The sequence below is a fragment of the Dendrobium catenatum genome, unplaced genomic scaffold (genome assembly GCF_001605985.2).
Source record: "Dendrobium catenatum unplaced genomic scaffold, ASM160598v2 fragScaff_scaffold_1126, whole genome shotgun sequence".
In the NCBI taxonomy this organism is placed as follows: domain Eukaryota; kingdom Viridiplantae; phylum Streptophyta; class Magnoliopsida; order Asparagales; family Orchidaceae; genus Dendrobium; species Dendrobium catenatum.
The window spans coordinates 285,820-305,236 of NW_021319588.1; the positions used below are offsets into that span (position 1 = coordinate 285,820).

The 19,417-nt window shown below is 32.6% G+C and overlaps 2 protein-coding genes across 2 annotated transcripts; one reads left to right on the forward strand and one right to left on the reverse strand.

The window, feature by feature from the left end:
- Window positions 1-2,786: 2,786 nt before the first annotated feature.
- LOC110091879 (UDP-glycosyltransferase 83A1-like) lies at window positions 2,787-4,977 on the reverse strand. Its single transcript, XM_020816165.2, has 2 exons — window positions 4,424-4,977; window positions 2,787-3,866 (listed from the first exon to the last, which is right to left on the reverse strand). The coding sequence occupies exons 1-2, from the start codon at window positions 4,893-4,895 to the stop codon at window positions 2,971-2,973; spliced, it is 1,368 nt and encodes a 455-aa protein (XP_020671824.1). The 5' UTR covers window positions 4,896-4,977; the 3' UTR covers window positions 2,787-2,970.
- A 6,720-nt stretch (window positions 4,978-11,697) lies between these two features.
- LOC110091883 (UDP-glycosyltransferase 83A1-like) lies at window positions 11,698-19,388 on the forward strand. Its single transcript, XM_020816169.2, has 2 exons — window positions 11,698-12,487; window positions 13,077-19,388. The coding sequence occupies exons 1-2, from the start codon at window positions 12,016-12,018 to the stop codon at window positions 13,970-13,972; spliced, it is 1,368 nt and encodes a 455-aa protein (XP_020671828.1). The 5' UTR covers window positions 11,698-12,015; the 3' UTR covers window positions 13,973-19,388.
- Window positions 19,389-19,417: the final 29 nt, after the last annotated feature.

The window sequence follows — 19,417 nt, forward strand, 5'->3', positions numbered from 1 at the left end:
GGATTATGGACAGAGAAGTGTGACAATGATTTTAAAATGCAAAACAAAAAGGCTCTCCCAAATAAACCTTTGGGCAGCTTTTCATAACTTTTTTTAATTACGAAAATAACCTAATTTATTATTTGGTTATACTCGTTTTTTTTTTATTTATAAGAAGTTTTTGATAAAAATATTTTTTATAATCCAATATTTTAAAATAAAACAGCCCTAAGAAATTTGATATATAATTTTATTAAAAAAGTTCATAACAACACAACAAACTTAATAATTTCTTTTATTTTGTCTTAATAATATTGAAACTATTTTTAGAGATAGTTATGATTCCTCAAATAAATTTTAAATTTATAATTTCAAAATATTGTCAAAAGTCATAGAGATCACCAAAACCGTCAAAACCATCAACATGGGACGGCTTTCTTACTGCTTCTTAAAGAAGCTTTCTTGTATAAAAATTAAAAACAAATCAAACAAAGCCTAAATCATCGCAATATAACAACATTTATAAGAGGCACTAGAGTTTTTACGTGGAAATCCCTGAAAAAGGGGAAAAATCACGGGCCTGACCCAGTTTGATTGAATCTACTAGTCTTTGCAATTGATTACAAATGAGGCATTTCCTTGGGAGAAGGCATTGTCTTGATGCCATAAATGTACATCATATAGAGCATATTACATGGTGGAAGTTACAATAATCAACGTAAACATATTTGTTTGGTTGGAAGTATCATATATAGTCGATAGAGAAGAAGTTGGAAAGATCGTAGTAGGTGACGAAAGTTGGAAGGATTGTAATCGGCAAAAGATTGGGGTCAAAAAGACCACAGGTTGTGAGAGAGGTCACCGTAGTAGGCGACAGAGGTCGAAAGGACTGTAGTTGGCAGGAAACTAGGGTTAGAATGACCGTTGTCTGATGAGGGAGGTCAGAATGACCGTAGTCAGCAAGAGACTAGGGTCAGAAAGATCATTGTCTAGCGAGGGATGTCAGAAGATTAGTAGTCAGCAGGAGACTGGGGTCAGAAAGACCGTTGTTTAGCGAGGGAGGTTGGAAGGACCGTAGTTGGCAAGAGACTGTGGTCAGAAAGATCATTTTCTAGCAAGGGAGGTCGCAAGGACCGTAGTGGGCGACGAAGGTCGGAAGGACTGTGGTCAACAATAGAGCGTATTACATGATGTATTTCTTGTCCTCATATTATAAGAGACATAAATTAGAATCTTCTCATAATTCATAGCTATTATTAAGAGACCCTGCATATAAAATGCATGATGTTTCTCTGAAGACTGACATTAAAGTTGCTTGGTTATTGGTGATGAAGTAGTTGAATATTATTTTCTGTGCATATCAATCATTAAAATAATTTCATGACAAGTAGGTTATGTCCATGACACTTAGCTTGATACCATCCTTCTTTATTAGTGTCCCTAAATTATTGATTGGAAATATCCATCATTACAAATCAATGTAAATTGACATAAGCCACAATATAAAATGGCAATGAAAATAAAAAAAATATAAGTGGATTATATTGAGTGAAGGAAAAATTAGCAAATTTTTCAAAAGATGACCCTCTTTTCAGGACACTACTATGAGCAATCCCCTTCAAAGTTCAAGATCTTACTATAATATATTTAACTTCGAGCAACTCCTCTACTTTTGATCCAACCTCATCTTTGAAAATTAGCCCATTCTCATCAGGAATGAAACTTAAAACTATCCTTCAAACATTTGTTATATAACTTCATGAGTTAAATAATTGGTCAGCAAATTAAGGCCAACAAAGGAAATGCATTCCATTTCTCACTTCTATAGTTGAGTTCCAACCACAATGTGATATTAAACAAATAATTGCAGGATTCTTTAAAGCTTTTTGTTGATGAGACCAGTCTACTATTCTCCCTCGATTACAACTCTTTCTTCGAAGCCTAAAGGATCAGCACAATTAATTAATTTATTAGAGAGGTTTGCTCATACAAACCATAAGTTCAATGGATTATCAGTGAGCTCTAGCTAGGCCAAGTGTTGGCACCTAGAATTCTTTATTATTTGAGATTGTTGTGCTACCAAAAGCCACATAAGTAGTAGATATTGCAGGATGTTTGTTGAGATAAACAATGCATTTCTTATCCTCACACCATAAGTGACATAAATTAGAATTTCCTCTTGATTCAATGATATTATGAAGAGACCCTAAAGGTAAAATGTATGTCGTTTCTCTGAAGACTAGTTATTCAAGTATCTAAAAGTTATTGCAAATTCCTATTTTAACAACTCTAGCTTGCTATTTAAGTTTTGGCACTAAATGCAACTATTGGTACTCCTCTATGTTTCTTCGCATGTTGCTTCTTATTATTTTCTTTGTCATGCTATCTTTGAGGTATTATATCCTGCTTCCTTGGACAAATTCCACAAGGCTTTATTTTTGCTTTAAAAAAAAGGCTCTAAATGACTAATTGGAATCATTACTTGGAAGAAAGAACTATAAATGAATAACTAATAATAATAAATCATAATAACAAACTAGCTCACTACAACCTCATAGCATTCTATTATTTGCATATCTTATCAAATAGTCTAATGAATCACAAGAAAGTAATAACTAATCATTCTATATATGCTTACTATTATGCAATACAAGCATTTTAAAATAAGAGATTTTGAGTAGTCATTTAATGAAAATATGAGAGATTAAAAGAAAATATTTTGATGATAGTATACATCATTATTCAAAACCCATAAGAAAGATGATCATAAGAAAATAATGATATTTTGTCACAAAAAGGTATCTAAATGAAGTGAAATGTTATATATTATGAATTGATCCACTTAATAATTAAGGATGAGAAATTTATAACATAATATTATTAAATACATAAGTAACTAACACCAACAATTCACTTTAAATTTATCGTTCTTTCTGTCCATATCCAAGCATTCAAGTTATTCATTTCACACTAGTCTTCAACCTCCTTGGCTTAAATTTCTCTCATAACATCTGCAAATTTATTGAGATTCTTAAAGGATGACCCTCCTTCCATCACACTTATGTTAGAAAAATTCTTCAAAGCCTGAGATCTTGCAAGAATATCTCTATCTTTTAGTAGCTCTTCCACTTTTGATCGAACTTCCTCTTTAGAAATTAGCCCATTTTCATCAGGAACCAAACTCAAACCTACCTTCCAAACCTTTGTTATGTAGCTTTGGTTAAACAATTGGTCAACAAAGTAAGGCCAACACAGGAAAGGTACTCCATTTCTCACTCCTTCTATGGTTGAGTTCCAACCACAATGTGATATGAAACAAGCAATTGCAGGATGCTTTAGAACCTTTTGTTGAGGTGACCAACCAACGATTCTCCCTCGATCTGCAACTCTTTCTTCAAAGCCCGAGGGATAGGTGCAACTAATGGATTTATTGGTCATGTCTGGCCTTACCACCCATAAGAATGGCCGACCAATGAGCTCTAAGCCAAGTGCTAGCTCTTGGAATTGCTTGTTATTAAAGATTGTGATGCTACCAAAAGCAACATAAATGACAGAATTTGCAGGATGCTTGTTGAGCCAAGAAATGCATTGCTTATCCTCAGACCAAAAGTAACATAAATTAGGATCTCTTATTGATTCAAAGCTATTATGAAGTGGCCCTACAGGTAAAATGTAGGGCATTTCCTTGAAGACTGGCTTTTCAAGCATCTCAAAACTATTGCAGATTATCATCTCAGCGTAGGAAGTTGCTTGGTTATTGGCTATCATGTAGTTGAACATTATCTTTTGTGTATATTCATCATGAAGGAAATACCAAGGAAGGTTGCTTGTGTCCGTGGGAGTCATCCCTGGGTTCAACTGAATAACTTCCTTCTTCATTGGTGTCCCTAAATTTTTTACGCCAAAAATAATTTCATAAATTCAAAATAATATAAATTCTCACAAATCAAAATATTTTGTTATACTAAAATCAGATAATCAAATGTGGGTCAAATCATGTGAAGAAGAAATGGATCGTATAAAAAGAAATAAATTTTCTCAAGAGCTCAAAATAATCATGTTTGAACCAGGGAAAGAGATTTTAAATATAAATATTTTTGTTGTAATTGTTTAAAATGTTTAGAAAAATGGCACTAAATTCAAATTTATTGCATGAAAAAAAAGTTAAATTATATTTTATTTTGTATATATCATTCTAAGTTATCTAGCTAACTTTTCTCAACTGCAATGAATAAACATTTTTGTCAAAGGTATGAAAACAATAGAACTTCCTACAATTACTTGGAGAACTTCTTCTTCTTCTTCTTTGATGATAGAGAATTTTTTCATGAACCTAAAGGTTTTAATTAAACTGTGATCATCGTTCCATCTATGTCATCAAGTGTGCAGTTTAATTGTACCACTAATATGTTATATCTAACACAGTTAACCCTTAAGATCTTACCGTTTTCGTCGATGACTCCATCTTGAATAAGCTTGGGGATACTAAGTAAGGTGACAAGGACTCCTGCTGCAGCAGGCCAAATGGCAGCCGTCCGAAGCCCTGCGTTCTTGGCGATAGTGATAGCCCAAGCCATATTGATATCTGCAATGAAGCAAGTGAACTTCACAGCTTTATTTCTCATCAATTCTTCTAAAAAACTTGGCATCACTGTGGTCAAGGATGTTGTAAGCCTCCCAAAGTTGTGGCGATCCTCTTCAGGTTCAAGGCCATCTGGGATCGTTACAAAATGAATTCCATCTATAAATTTAGCTTCATCAAGAATAGAGCCAACAGAAATACGCTCATGATTGAACTCTGTGTTGATAAAAGTTATTTGGAAGCCACGTTCGATGAGGCAGTAAGAGAGCTCCATGAGAGGAATGACATGGCCCTGTGCAGGATAAGGGAGTATGAGTGCATGAGGGGAGCTCATGGTTGCTGTTGAAGAACAAGTGAAACCTTAAGTTGAAGCTTATTGAAATGCCAATGGATGGTACGTACACTTGAAGGCCTCATATATATGGTACTTGCCTCATTGAATGGACAAATTATTATGTGTGGATTCGGAAAGTTATCCTGAAGTCAATAAAAATGCGTCACGTCATCCCAAAAGTGTACTGCCTTCGGTACCAAGCATGGTATCGAGCTGTGCCAAGCCTCAATATCGCTTGGTACCGAGCTCGATACCGAGCGGAACCGGACGGTTCTCCGTCTGATGTCCGCACAAAATAATCTCTCCATTAAATGATGATTTTTCACTCACTCACTCTCTTTTTTTTGTGTTCTTACGGGAAATGTTATGTTCCGTACGAGGAAATTAATTAAATATATGAGGTCAGTAAAGACCAACCATGTGAAAGACAGTTGTAAGAAAAAGGCATTGAATTGTAATAACTGCACATTGTTTCTGATAGAGTTGTTAATAAATGATTCGATCTGAATTTTATCAGAAAATTTTGGATTTAGGATTAAACCGATTAATAATTGGTATAATTCTTTTCTTTTTTATCAATTAATCTAAAATTTATGATTAAATAACTAATAAAAATTTTTTTAATTAAAATGTATTATTAGGACAGGTTCGAGTTGCTCGCATGTTGGGCTTGAGTTCTATTTTTTGGCTTATTTTTTGAATAGGTCGAGTTCAATTTATCAGATTCTGATCAGATATGAACCAACCCATTAACTCATTTTAACACTCCTAGTTTCTGAGCAAGACTTTTGATGGACTTGTTAGCTTGCCATATGTGTTATTTTTAATTTATAGTTTTTAGGCTTGCAAGACTAAATCACAAACTAATAATCTTTTTTTTAACACTAATTAAAAATCATTAGAAGCTAATTACTCTTACTAATTAATCTTATGTATTGCAAACTAAACAAATGACTATTAGATTCAGATTCTAATGAGACATCTCCCTCTCTGAGATCAGGCTCTTGTTGCTGCTGTTGGGCGGAGTTTTTTTAATTCATTTGATTATTTTGTGAGATTTGCCTGATCTCCTTTTTTTGCTTCTTTTTGTCCTGTAGTTCCGACCTCCTCTTTCCATTTTTTTCGTCTATATTATCACAGGTTTTGTTATTTTGGCTTCTTCTCACGGGTTGTCTTTTTGGGAAACTTCTGTCTAGCGGTGTAAATGAGTCGAGTTGAGTCGAGTTTGTGCTTTATTAAGCTCGGCTTGTTAGTGGGAAAGTGAGCTCAAACTCGAGCTCGACAGCCAAGCTCGAATTAGAGCTCTTCACACTGTAAACGAGCTCGAGCCGGCTCGCCCATGGGCGGGAATTTTAAATTTTAGGCGGATTTTTTAAAACTTAGGCGGGGTTTTTAGACTTAAGAGGGATTTTTAAAACAAAAAAAAAAAAAAAAATCTTCAAGCTATCCTTATGCAATAGCCTTCAACCTCATTGAATAAAATTCCAATAAAAATTAGCAAATTTACTAAAAGATGATGACCCTCCTCTGTTCAGGACAGTATTGTGAGCAATTCTCTTCAAAGTCTGAGATCTTATTATAATATCTCTATATTTGAGCAACTCCTCTACTTTTGATCCAACCTCCTCTTTGAAAATTAGCCTACTCTCATCAAGAACCAAACTTAAAACTGTCTTTCAAATATTTGGTATGTAACTTTAGTTAAATAATTTGTTAACAAATTAAGGCAAATAAAGGAAATGCATTTCATTTCTTACTTCTATGATTGAGTTCCAACCACAATGCGATATGAAACAAATAATTACAAAATTAACCTTATGTTGATGTGTCCAATCAACTAGTCTCCCTCAATTTACATTTCTTTCTTCGAAGCCTGAAGGATCGGTGCAATTAATGGATTTATCAGTGAGCTCTAGGCCAAGTGTTAGCTCCTAGAATTGCGTGTTATTGAAGATTGTGGTGCTACCAAAAGCCGCATAAATAATAGATCTTGCGGGATCTTTGTTGAGACAAACAATGCATTTGTTATTCTCTGAGCAAACATAAATTAGAATCTCTTTTTTATTCAAAAAAATTATGAAGAGACCCTACAAAAAAAATACATGCCATTTCTCTGAAGACTGGTTATTCAAGCATGTGAAAGTTATCGAAAATTATTTTTTCAGCATTAAAGTTGCTTGGTTGTTGGTGATGAGTAGTTGAAAGTTATTTTTTGTGCCTATCAATCATTAAAACAAATTCATGGCAAGTAGGTTATGTCCATGAATGATGTCCTTGGGCTTAGCTGGATACCTTCCTTCTTTAGGCAAAATTTTTAAAAGGAGCAAAGTTGATAAGTCTTTTAGGAATGGGAGCATGATAATGATTAAATTTAAAAAGAAGCAGAAATGCGAAGAGCTATCACGTTTTCTTCAGAAAGAAGAAAACGCAATGCAGCTTTGCATTTTCTGAAGAAAATGCAAAGCAGCTTTGCATTTTCTTTAGAAAATGCAAACCTGCATTGCGTTTTCTATACGAAACGCAATTGATGTGTGCGCTTTGTAGGAAAATTCTTCCATTCCGTTTTCTTCCTAATATCAAATGTTTAGGGTACGTTAATTAAAAAAAAAATTTAGAGGACCGGATTGTGTCCGTTAACAATCAAAGAATTATAATTTAAAATAAGTTTTGGTTAAAAATCAATTATTCACTTTGGTAATTTCAATTATATTTAAAAAATTGTTTATTAGATTTATTTGAAGTTTTAAATTTAATTGAAGATTGGATTTAAATTTTTAATCAATATTTAAATTGCTTGCTCAATTAAATTGATTTAAAAGTTTGAAGTGTTTGTTTTGATAATTTAGATCTTTAGTTTTGAATGTATTTTACAATTATTTAAACTAAATCGGTTTGTTTATTGAATTGATTCAAGTTTTAATTTTAAGCCTATTTTAAAGTACTCAATTTATTTATATTATAAATTAGATTTAGTTGCCCAATGTTTCGGCGTATTCCTACTATACCCGATTTTATGAAATCAGTGCATTGGCAGGTATACTCTATAATTGAAAACTTAATTTAATTATTTAAAAATAAATAAATTAAAATATTTCAGTTAACTATTAAATAAATTATTAAAATTAATAAATAATTAAAATAAGTTATTAATTTTATAATAAATTAATTATTAATTTAGTAACTTTTTATATTATTTTAAAACACTTCAAAATAAATTATTGAAGTTATTAGTAAATTATTTATTATATTAATTTTTCAAATTATTTATTTTCATAAAATTTTAAATCCGCCGGAAACTCTGCAGGAAAAAATCAGCCAGAAAATCTGTCGGAAATTCTGTCGAAAAAATCAGTCGGAAAAATTTGACCTTTATCCGTCGGAAATGCGCCAGAAAAACCGCCGGAAACAATTCCGCCGGAACTCCGCCAGAAAATTCCGTCGGTAATAGGCAGTTTTCCTGTAGTGCTAGTTGTGAGTGACCATAATTCAACTACCAGAAGAGACACATCAATCCCCTACAAGCGGAAGGGCTCAGTGATACTACATGAGATACATCCCGTGCCCAAAATGTCAGTTACAACCAGAGGGATTCAACATGCAATGAAAGTAACAATGTATATGTATGTAAGTGAATGTCAACGTGCAATGCATTGCGCCCGCTACAGTTAATCATCAACATTTGACAAAAGTGTTGTTAAAGATTAATGCAAAGTTTGATGATCCAAACTTACAATTATAAGAATGAAAATACACTTACTGTTCCAATCATCCATCAAAATAAAATATTAAACACTCATAACACAATTAATAGTTTATATGCTTTACTTTGCATGTAATATCAACTTTCAATTTTTTATGAGAATCTTTTTGGCCAAATTTGATTTTATTGGAAGAATCGTAATAACAAAATAAGAAAAACATAAAAAGTCACTGTCCGTGATGAACTCATGAGAGTTATAGACAAATTTGATGAGGACAACATAAGGCATTGTAAGTTCGAGCCCGATCCTCCTATATGAATATATAGGAGCTAGGGTCGGCACGGCTCGAATTATCAAACAGATAAACGGTCAAAGTGTCTAACTGAATATCTATTTTATACGTTCATATAAGACCTTCAAGGCCTATGAACATAGAAATTCATCAACAAAGACATAAAGCATACGAAACTCCTTCCTCTGTTGATTGTTCGACATAGTCGACAAGGTTCAATCCACAAATGGAAATGACCCCAAATGGAAATTTGCAAGATATCATGTTTAAATCCTACATAAATCCTGTATCAAAATAGCCCATTAAGGTGTTTTTTAAGTATTTTCATTCTTTTTTAAAATAACAATTATCCATTTTGCCGCTCATTACAGCTAGAACTGATCTTCACACTTATGCAATATCCAACAAAAATAAAAATAATTTCACTTTCATACATTAAAAAAAAATAAAAAAGTGATTTGACTAGTATGGAGTCATTTTTAGTTTAGTATTTTTTTTTTAAAATCAAGTTTGCTTTATTTCTTATCTTTAATAATAAATACTTTAAACGATTTAAAGATGTTCAACGTATTTTTAAAGACAACTATCACAACCGGCCAGTCGTCACCACCATCATTGTCAATGGCGACCATCGCCTATACCATGCCGGGAGAACACTCTAAGTCTAGGAAGGAAGTTCTATTATTGTTTTCTTTAGCTTTTAATAAAACTTCTTATTCATTGCAATTTAGAAGTGCAAGACAAGAGGGAAAACATTGATAGTCATTTGATCTAAAATAAAAGATAAAAAAATCTTATCATGCCATAAATGCTAAGTTTGAATTTCATTTTGTGGCACATATTAAGCAATTATATTATAATTTTTAAATAAATATAGTATAGTTGGATCTCTTTTCTTAATTCAACAGTGAATGTCTAACACTCTTAATAAATTTAATTATTTTTTTATGTGCCAAAATTTTCCTTCACTCAATATAATTCACTTTTTTTTTTTTCAATTTCATTGCCATTAGGTATTTTGGTTTATGTCAATTTATATTGATTTGAAAGGATGGGTATTTCCAATTAATTATTTAGGTAAACTAATAAAGAAGGATGGTATCAAGCTAAGCCCAAAGACGTTATTGTTGGACATAACCTACTTGCCATGAAATTGTTTTAATGATTGATATACCACAAACAATAACATTCAACTACTTCATCACCAACAGCCAAGCAACTTTAATGCTGAGATAATAATTTGCATACCAGATGTTTGAAAGACAGCTTTAAGTTTGGTTCCTGATGAGAGTTGGTTAATTTTCAAAGAGGAGGTTGGATCAAAAGTAGAGGAGTTGCTCAAATATGGAGATAATATCGTAAGATTTCAGACTTCGAAGAGGATTGCTCACAGTTCTGCCCTAAAAAGAGGGTCATCTTTTAATAAATTTGCAAATTTTTTAACTGGAATTTTATTCAAGGAGGTCGAAGACTATTACATAAGAATAGCTTGAAGAAAAATTGGAGAGAGAGAGAGGGAGAAATGTGACTAAGGCTTCAACAAAAAATATATTTTATAATACATATAAAAAGCTAGAGACGAATCATCTAGTGCACTATGTTAGGCAGATGTAGATTAGTTGGTTCTTCTTTTTTTTTTCTCATACCTTACAATGTGACAGAAGCTTCCCAAAAAGAAAACCGAAGAGAAGAAGCCAAAATAACAAAACCTATGACAAGATATAAGAAAATAATGGGAAGAGGAGGTGGGAACTGCAATAAAAAGAGAAGCAAATAAAAATGAGATCAAGCAAATCTTACAAAATAATCAAATGAATAAAAAAAAAGTCTGGCCAACAGCAGCAACAAGAGCCTCTAGAGGAGCAATTATTACGTCCGGTGAAATCCGAACGTATCCGAATGTATACTGAGCAATACCGAGTTTTAGGTGATGTGGCGCGTGGTTATTGGTCTATGAACGCATTCGGTGACCGGACGTAATAATTGCTCCTCTCAAAGAGGGAGACATGTCTCATTAGAACTGTGATGTCTCTATGAACGCATGTCTCATTAGTCGCCACACTTCCATTTGACAATTATTATTTTTTGTTTGTTTTTAGAAATTTCTATGATGAAAAGCTTAGTTACATAATCATATATATTAAACTGTTTTAGTTTCAAAAATACTATTATCTATTTTATTAAAAAAAATTATAATAATTACAATAATTTTAAAAACAAATTTCTCTTAATAGTTTTATAATTTCCTTTATGAGAAATTGCAAAAACCCTTAGTAAACTCTATCCCTAATTTTTTCGAAATGAACCCACCAGAATTGAGCTTTTTTTATTTGGTTTGAATTTAAGTTAGTTCAAAACTATAAATTAAAAATAACATATATGGCAAGCTAACAAGTCCATCGAAAAGTCTCGCTTAGAAACTAGGGGTGTTAAAATGGGTGAACGGATTGATTCATATATGACTTGAATCCGATAAATTGAACTCGACCTGATTAAAAAATGAGCAAAAAAAATTGAACTTGAACCCAACATGCGAGCAACTCGAACCTGACCTAATAAATAATCCATTTTAATTAAAAATATTTTTATTGGTTAATTCTAACCTAATAATTCATTTTAATTAAAAAAATATTTTTATTGGTTAATTAATCATAAATTTTAAATTAATTGATAAAAAAGAAAAGGATTGTACCAATAAATAGAAGAAAAAAATAAATAAACGGGTCAATTTCAAGTTGAAATTGAGTATATGAATCAACCGAAACTCGACCCATTTATTAAACCATTTAATCCAAACCCAAAATTTTCTGATCAAACTTAAAGTGTATCATTTATTAACACCTCTATTAGAAATAATGTGCAGTTAGTACAATTCAATGCCTTTCGTTACAAATGTCTTTCACATGGTTGATCTTTATTGACCTCATATATTTAATTAATTTAATTCTTCATACGAAAAATATCATTTCCCTTAAAAACAGAGAGAGAGAGAGAGAGAGAGAGAGAGAGAGAGAAATCATCATTCAATGAGGCTATAGTATAACAAATATGAGGCCTTCAAATGTACCATCCATTGGCATTTCAATAAGCTTCAACTTAAGGTTTCACTTGTTCTTCAACAGCAGCCATGAGCTCCCCTCATGCACTCATACTCCCTTATCCTGCACAGGGCCATGTCATTCCTCTCATGGAGCTCTCTTACTGCCTCATCGAACGTGGCTTCCGCATAACTTTTATCAACACAGAGTTCAATCATGAACGTATTTTTGCTGGTTCAATGCTTGATGAAGCTAAATTTATTGATGGAATTCATTTTGTGACAATCCCAGATGGCCTTGAACCAGAAGAGGATCGCCACAACTTTGGGAGGCTTACAACATCCTTGACCACAGTGATGCCAAGTTTTTTAGAAGAATTGATGAGAAATAAAGCTGTGAAGTTCACTTGCTTTATTGCAGATTTCAATATGGCTTGGGCTCTCACTATCGCCAAGAACGTGGGGCTTCGGACGGCTGTCGTTTGGCCTGCTGCAGCTGGAGTCCTTGTCACCATACTTAGTATCCCCAAGCTTATTCAAGATGGAGTCATCGACGAAAACGGTAAGATCTTAAGGGTTAACTGTGTTAGATATAACATATTAGTGGTACAATTAAACTGCACATTTGATGACATAGATGGAACGATGATCACAGTTTAATTAAAACCTTTAGGTTCATGAAAAAATTCTCTATCATCAAAGAAGAAGAAGAAGAAGTTCTCCAAGTAATTGTAGGAAGTTCTATTGTTTTCATACCTTTAACAAAACCGTTTATTCATTGCAGTTGAGAAAAGCTACATAACTTAGAAAAGTTGGTAGTCATCTGATCCAAAATAAAATATAATTGAACTTTTTTCCATGCAATAAATATGAATTTTAATGACATTTTTCTGAACATATTAAACAATTGCAAAAAAAATATTTATATTTAAAATCTCTTTCCCTGATACAAAAATGATTATTTTGACCTCTTGAGAAAATTTCTTTCTTTTTATACAGTCCATTTCATCTTCACACGATTTGACCCACATTTGATTATTTGATTTTGACCCACATTTGATTATTTGATTTTAGTATAACAAAATATTTTGATTTATGTGAATTTATGTTAATTTGAATTTATGAATTTATTTTTGGAGAAAAAAATTTAGGAGTGCCAATGAAGAAGGAAGTTATCCAGTTGAATCCAGGGATGACTCCAATGGACACAAGCAACCTCCTTTGGTGTTGCATTAATGATGAATATACACAAAAGATAGTGTTCAACTACATAATAGTCAATAACCAAGCAACTTCCAATGCTGAGATGATAATCTGTAATAGCTTTGAGATGCTTGAAAAGCCAGTCTTTAAGGAAATGCCCTACATTTTACCTGTAGGGCCACTTCATAATAGCTTTGAATCAATAAGAGATCCTAATTTATGTCACTTTTGGTCTGAGGATAAGCAATGCATTGCTTGGCTCAACAAGCATCCTGCAAATTCTGTCATTTATGTGGCTTTTGGTAGCATAACAATCTTCAATAACAAGCAATTCCAAGAGCTAGCACTTGGCTTAGAGCTTATCGGTCAGCCATTCTTATGGGTGGTAAGGCCAGACATGACTAATAAATCCAGTAGTTGCACCTATCCCTCAAGCTTTGAAGAAAGAGTTGCAGATCGAGGGAGAATGATTGGTTGGTCTCCACAACAAAAGGTTCTTAAACATCCTGCAATTGCTTGTTTCATATCACATTGTGGTTGGAACTCAACCCTAGAAGGTGTGAGAAATGGAGTACCTTTTCTCTGTTGGCCTTACTTTGCAGACCAATTGTTTAACCAAAGCTATATAACAAAGGTTTGGAAGATAGGTTTGAGTTTGGTTCCTGATAAAAATGGGCTAATTTCTAAAGAGGAAGTTCGATCAAAAGTGGAAGAGCTGCTAAAAGATAGAGATATTCTGGCAAGATCTCAAGCTTTGAAGAATTTTTCTGACATAAGTGTGATGGAAGGAGGATCATCCTTTAATAATCTCAATAAGTTTGCAGATTTTATAAGAGAAATTTAAGACAAGGAGGTTGAAGACTAGTGTAAAATGAATAACTTGAATGCTTGGATATGGAAAGAAAGGACGTTAAATTTGGAGTGAAGTGTTGGAGTTAGTTACTTATGTATTTAATAATGTTCTCTCATCCTTAATTATTAAGTGGATCATTTCATAATATATAACAATATCACATCATTTGGATATTTTTTGTGACAAAATATCATTATTTTCTTATGATCATCTTTCTTATGTGTTTCGAATAATGATGTATACTATCATCACAATATTTTATTTTATCTCTGACATTTTCATTAAATGACTACTCAAAATCTTATATTTTAAAATTCTTGTATTCAATAATAGTAAGCATCTATATAATGATTAGTTATTACTTTCTTGTAATTCATTAGACTATTTGATAAGATATGCAAATAATAGAATGCTTCTATGAAGTTGTAGTGAGCTAGTTTGTCATTATGATTTATTATTGTTAGTTATTCATTTATGGTTCTTCTTCCAAGTAATGATTGCAATTAGTCATTGAGAGCCTTCTTTTAGCAAAAATGAAGCCCTGTGAAATTTGTCCAAGGAAGCAGGATATAATCCCTCAAAGATAGCATGACAAAGAAAGCAATAAGAAGCAACATGCGAAAACATAAAGGAGCACCAATAGTTGCATTTAGTGCTAAACCTTAAATAACAAGCTAGAGTAGTATACCAACATTAAAATAATACTATAGTTGCAGATCACAGAAATGACATGCGTCGTAAATAAAATAATGCAAGCAACATATTGAGTCACCATTCCCAATTTCATTATACAATAGTAATATAAACCTCACATGTTTTCTAGGAGGGAACAAAAGATACATTAACGCCTAGTTGATTCTCATAAAATTTATGAAAATCATCATTGGCTACAAATATTAATAAAACTCAACAATCACTATGATGTCAAAACGGTAATCCTAACATAAGAACACATGGTCAAAATATTTCCAACCATGTCATATATATAAACTTTTAATCTGGTGTGGGATCCAAAAATTTGCACCCCGTCCTCATGTGCTTTTGAGGAGTTCTAATGAATTAAGTTATAGGGTAAATTTTTAAAAGGCAGATTGGGGTTGTAAATAAGAAAGAAATAACCATTAGTAACTTAATAATGAGAAGACAAAAAGAAACAGGACACTCAAAGAAAGGATATTTACAAGTTTCAGAATTAGAACTACATAGTACACAATTTTGATTAACACTATGGCTTCTTTTATTTATAATATCTTTAGTCTCAAACACCCATGTTTGTATTTACCAAGCAAAAGTATAATATTTGAAGGAACAACGTTTAAACTAAGGAAGATTTTTTCAACTTACTAAGGGAGGTTGACACTGAAGAGATTGGTAAACTTATTTTTGGGAAAACCTTTTTCCCCATCTTTCCAAAATTAATAGAAGAGTCACCAGTTGGAGTAGGATGAATCTTGGATATGACATAATTAATTAATATATTAGCATTAGTAGGTAAGCATGATATAACCTTTGAAATAAAATCTCTAAAGATTGCATAATGTGGGAAATAGAGCCATAAGACAGTAATATCACTCATTCATAAAGAGAGGTGCTAGAGATCCAAGAATTATAGAAGAAAGAAAAATAGCTCCTAGTATTAATTTAAAATGAGATCCCCCTTTTAATTTAAAAATATATATTATTTATGAATTTCTAGAGGGTTGAAGCTTGAGGTTAGAGTTTTTCCATCATGAGCCATAAAAATCGAAGTACTCTCAGAAAAAAGAAGAATTTGAGTTATAATTATTATATCATCCTAGACTTACACATTATGATGAGAGAATTGCTGACCTCATTTCTGTATGAGGTCACTATGACATATTTGGATTTATTTCTGATGACCAAATGATTAGAGATGTTTACTTCTCAATCATATAAGTCTCAGTCAAAATCACATCCAATCCTAATCAAATCTAAATCCACTTTTCAATTCAATCTCTGGTCTAGCCTTCCACCAACTTCCAATCAACTTTCAAATCATCTCCAATCAATATCAACTACTCATTTGGTTATCATTAAGATGAATAATTCAAATTCAACTATCCAAGCCAAAATCTAATCCAAACCCAAAATTCCTAAGTCCGGATCCAATGCCAAAAGCCTAAGTCCTGAAACCCTTTATGGGTGAATTTTCTATCACCAAGAAGCCCAGTCAAATGACATTCAATTCATGATTTGTCAATTGAATATAATTTATACATATTTCTAAGATCAACGCACCAAATTTGAACTCATTCTGAGGTCCCTAGCCCTAGAAACTAGATTGATTTTCAAAGGCTGTAAAAGCTTTAAATATTTATGGCCTATTCCATTAGACTTGTCATTCAGTGGAATTTGGCCTTTGGACTCTTTCCAAACCTTCTAACCACATCCATGACCTTTTTTATGACTTATTGGTTAGTAACCTACACTTTGGTGGACCCAGTTTGACCATTAGTTGATAAAGGGCCAAAATGACCAAAATGTCCTTTAAAGTGGTTTATGGTCTTTTCCCCAAAATTCAACATGGCCTTCCTATATCAATCTTTAAAACCTACCCCAATTGATCCTAAATATCATTAGGAACACATTGGAGCCAAACCCACCCTTCAATTTGGTTTGAACTGGTTGACCAAGTTAACTATGGTTGACCAAAGTGACCCTTAAGGGTTTAAACACCCATTTCAAACTAAATGCGCTCCCCTTGACTTGGGACCTCCCCCATTGAGTTCATATGACCAATTTTAACTAAATGGATCCCATCCTAGACCCTAGGTCAACTTAGTTGACCAAGTCAACCAAATTTGACCAAATCTCCCATACACTTCCACCCTCTTAAATCACTTGACCAAGACTTCTCCAAACCCTTTCAAAATCATGGAATGATCCATTGGGTCTTTAAGAGACCCCTCTTGAAGATCTAAGAATTGGGCCCACTTGTGTTAGCTATTTGGCTTGACCTAGGTGTCCAAAGAGAGGTTCCCCTTGAGCAACAAATCCCATCCTAAGCCAAATTGGATTAAACCCATGGTGGCATTGGGTCTCTCATGACCCAACACACCTTCCCTAGTTGACTTAGCCCTTGGGTCAACTTGGGTTAGGAATTAGGCTAGCCCAAAGTGGTCAAAACCACTATGGGTTGAGTCATTTCTCAACCTTAGGCCCCATCAACTCAATTCAACACTAACATTGGCTTAACCTAGACCCAAGGCACCCACCCTAGTCAGCCCCACCCTTGGGTTGACTTGGGTCAACCTCTAGGTTAGCCCAAAGTGGACAAAACTACTTTGACCTGAGCCATCTCCCACCTCAGACCATATCAAACCCAACTGATACTTGCATTGGGTGCCCCTTGACCCAATGCATCTTCTCCATCAATCCCATGACCTGACTCAACCCAGGTTGCACCCGACCTGACCCAAACCATATAGGATTGAATTAACTCAAGCCTACTTCCCCAATTGGCTTCCCCCAAACCCAATTGAGCTCACAACTGAGTTCAATATACCCCCAGCATCCTTTCCATTAATTATGAGCATAACTTAATGAATTAAAATTTGAGTTTTATAAGTCTTTCATTTTTTAGTATTTTGATTTAGGTTTGTTCTCTTTTCTTTTTTTATTCATTTTATAATTCCTGAATTTAGTTTTATTTTTAATAAATTGTATTCAGTTAAAATTCAATTAAGGGGTGATTAATATGTTAATTAGATTTAGTTCAATTCTATGTTCATATTTTGCCTTTTAATGATTATATATGTTAATTATGATTTAATTAAAAAAAATTAAGTGTTTTAATGCATTTTTTATTTAGATTATCATCAATTTTATTGATTAATTATTAATAAATTATAGCACACTAATCTTAGGATAATGTGTCATTAAGTTTTCTATATTTATATTTCTATTCTAAAGGGAGCATGCATCCTAAGTCTAAATTTTTTAAGACTTACTACTTAATTTTTGTCCTTAGTTGTCACTAGTGTTGTATAGAAGAAAGATATTATTTTTAACCCTTTGGACATCTACACATGTGTGTAAATGAGTTTAGGGATCTATAGTAAAATAAGAAAAGAAAATAACCTAAGAATAGAAGTTTCTACAAGGTCCTAGGGGTAGGGGAACGTGCACACATAAGGGCTCCCTAAAGGCTATCTTAGTTTTAAGGGAACTTACAACACCGGGGGATATGACCCGGTGGTTCTGCCCGTAGCACCCCCATCGAAATGAATGAGGACGACTGATGCTCATATCCGTTGGCTCCTTCGTCTATTGCTCCAAAAGCTCCAAATGTACCTCGCAGATAAAGGAAAAGAGAGAAATATGTGTTAGAAATTCATGTATTTGATTTCTTTAAAAATTAACATGTACATGAAATTCATAAATGATGCTTAAGAACGATCATACTTATAAACAACACATGAGAAATTAAAAGACATCGTTGTAACTTATCATGAATGATTGCACAATTTGAATCAGTTAACAAAAGAAATACTTACACAACTTCGATTTTATAAGAGATTCATTACACTTGAGATGAACTTTATAAAGAGACTTCCGCAATAACATAAATAACCTTTATATACAATGTTTCTAAATTTTTGAAATGAATGAAATAAATCATACTAAGAATAAACTTTAAAACATTTAAAGGTATATTATCGGGTACAAATTAATTTTACATTAAAAGAAATATCAATCATGGGTTTTATATTAATAAATTAATTTGCAAGATGCATGGGATGAATCTTTTAAAAAGAATCATACTAATCGATTCAATCTAATAGAACAAGTCAATTACTGATCGGATCTCTCAACCTTATTTATTAGCAAAGAAAATCATGAAATACTAAGGATATATATCAACATTAATTATTAGAATCAATTCTCAAATAAAAGAAGTCAACCTAAGAGAGGAAACTCGCCCAATATATGGTACGACCTACCATTTAAATATGTACTAGATCAGTGAACAAAGGTACACTAAAAATAATGGTTTTTGATGTACTCACAATTATACTGATTAACATACATTTAGTTAACTAGTGATTGTATAATCCCACATCCATATGAATCCAATATGATGGAGAAAAATAATCCAATCGAAAGTAACTTAGAATTCAAATATGAATGTATCTCCATATATATAAGTTTCGGTTTAACTAGTATTATCCATTATATGAAAATATTTTAAACGGATGAATCCAGATCACATAGCAACTGACATGATCCCCAGCACTTATTATTTGAATACTCTAGGCTTAGCTAAATATTATTTAGTCACCTGATATTGAGCAAGGTATCAAACATTTCTCATTGTTTTTTTTTTTTTTTAATATCTTTCAATAACAAGTTGATTCAGTTCACCTTAAATACAATTGATCTTATCATAAAAATAAAAATAAAAAGAAACCATGT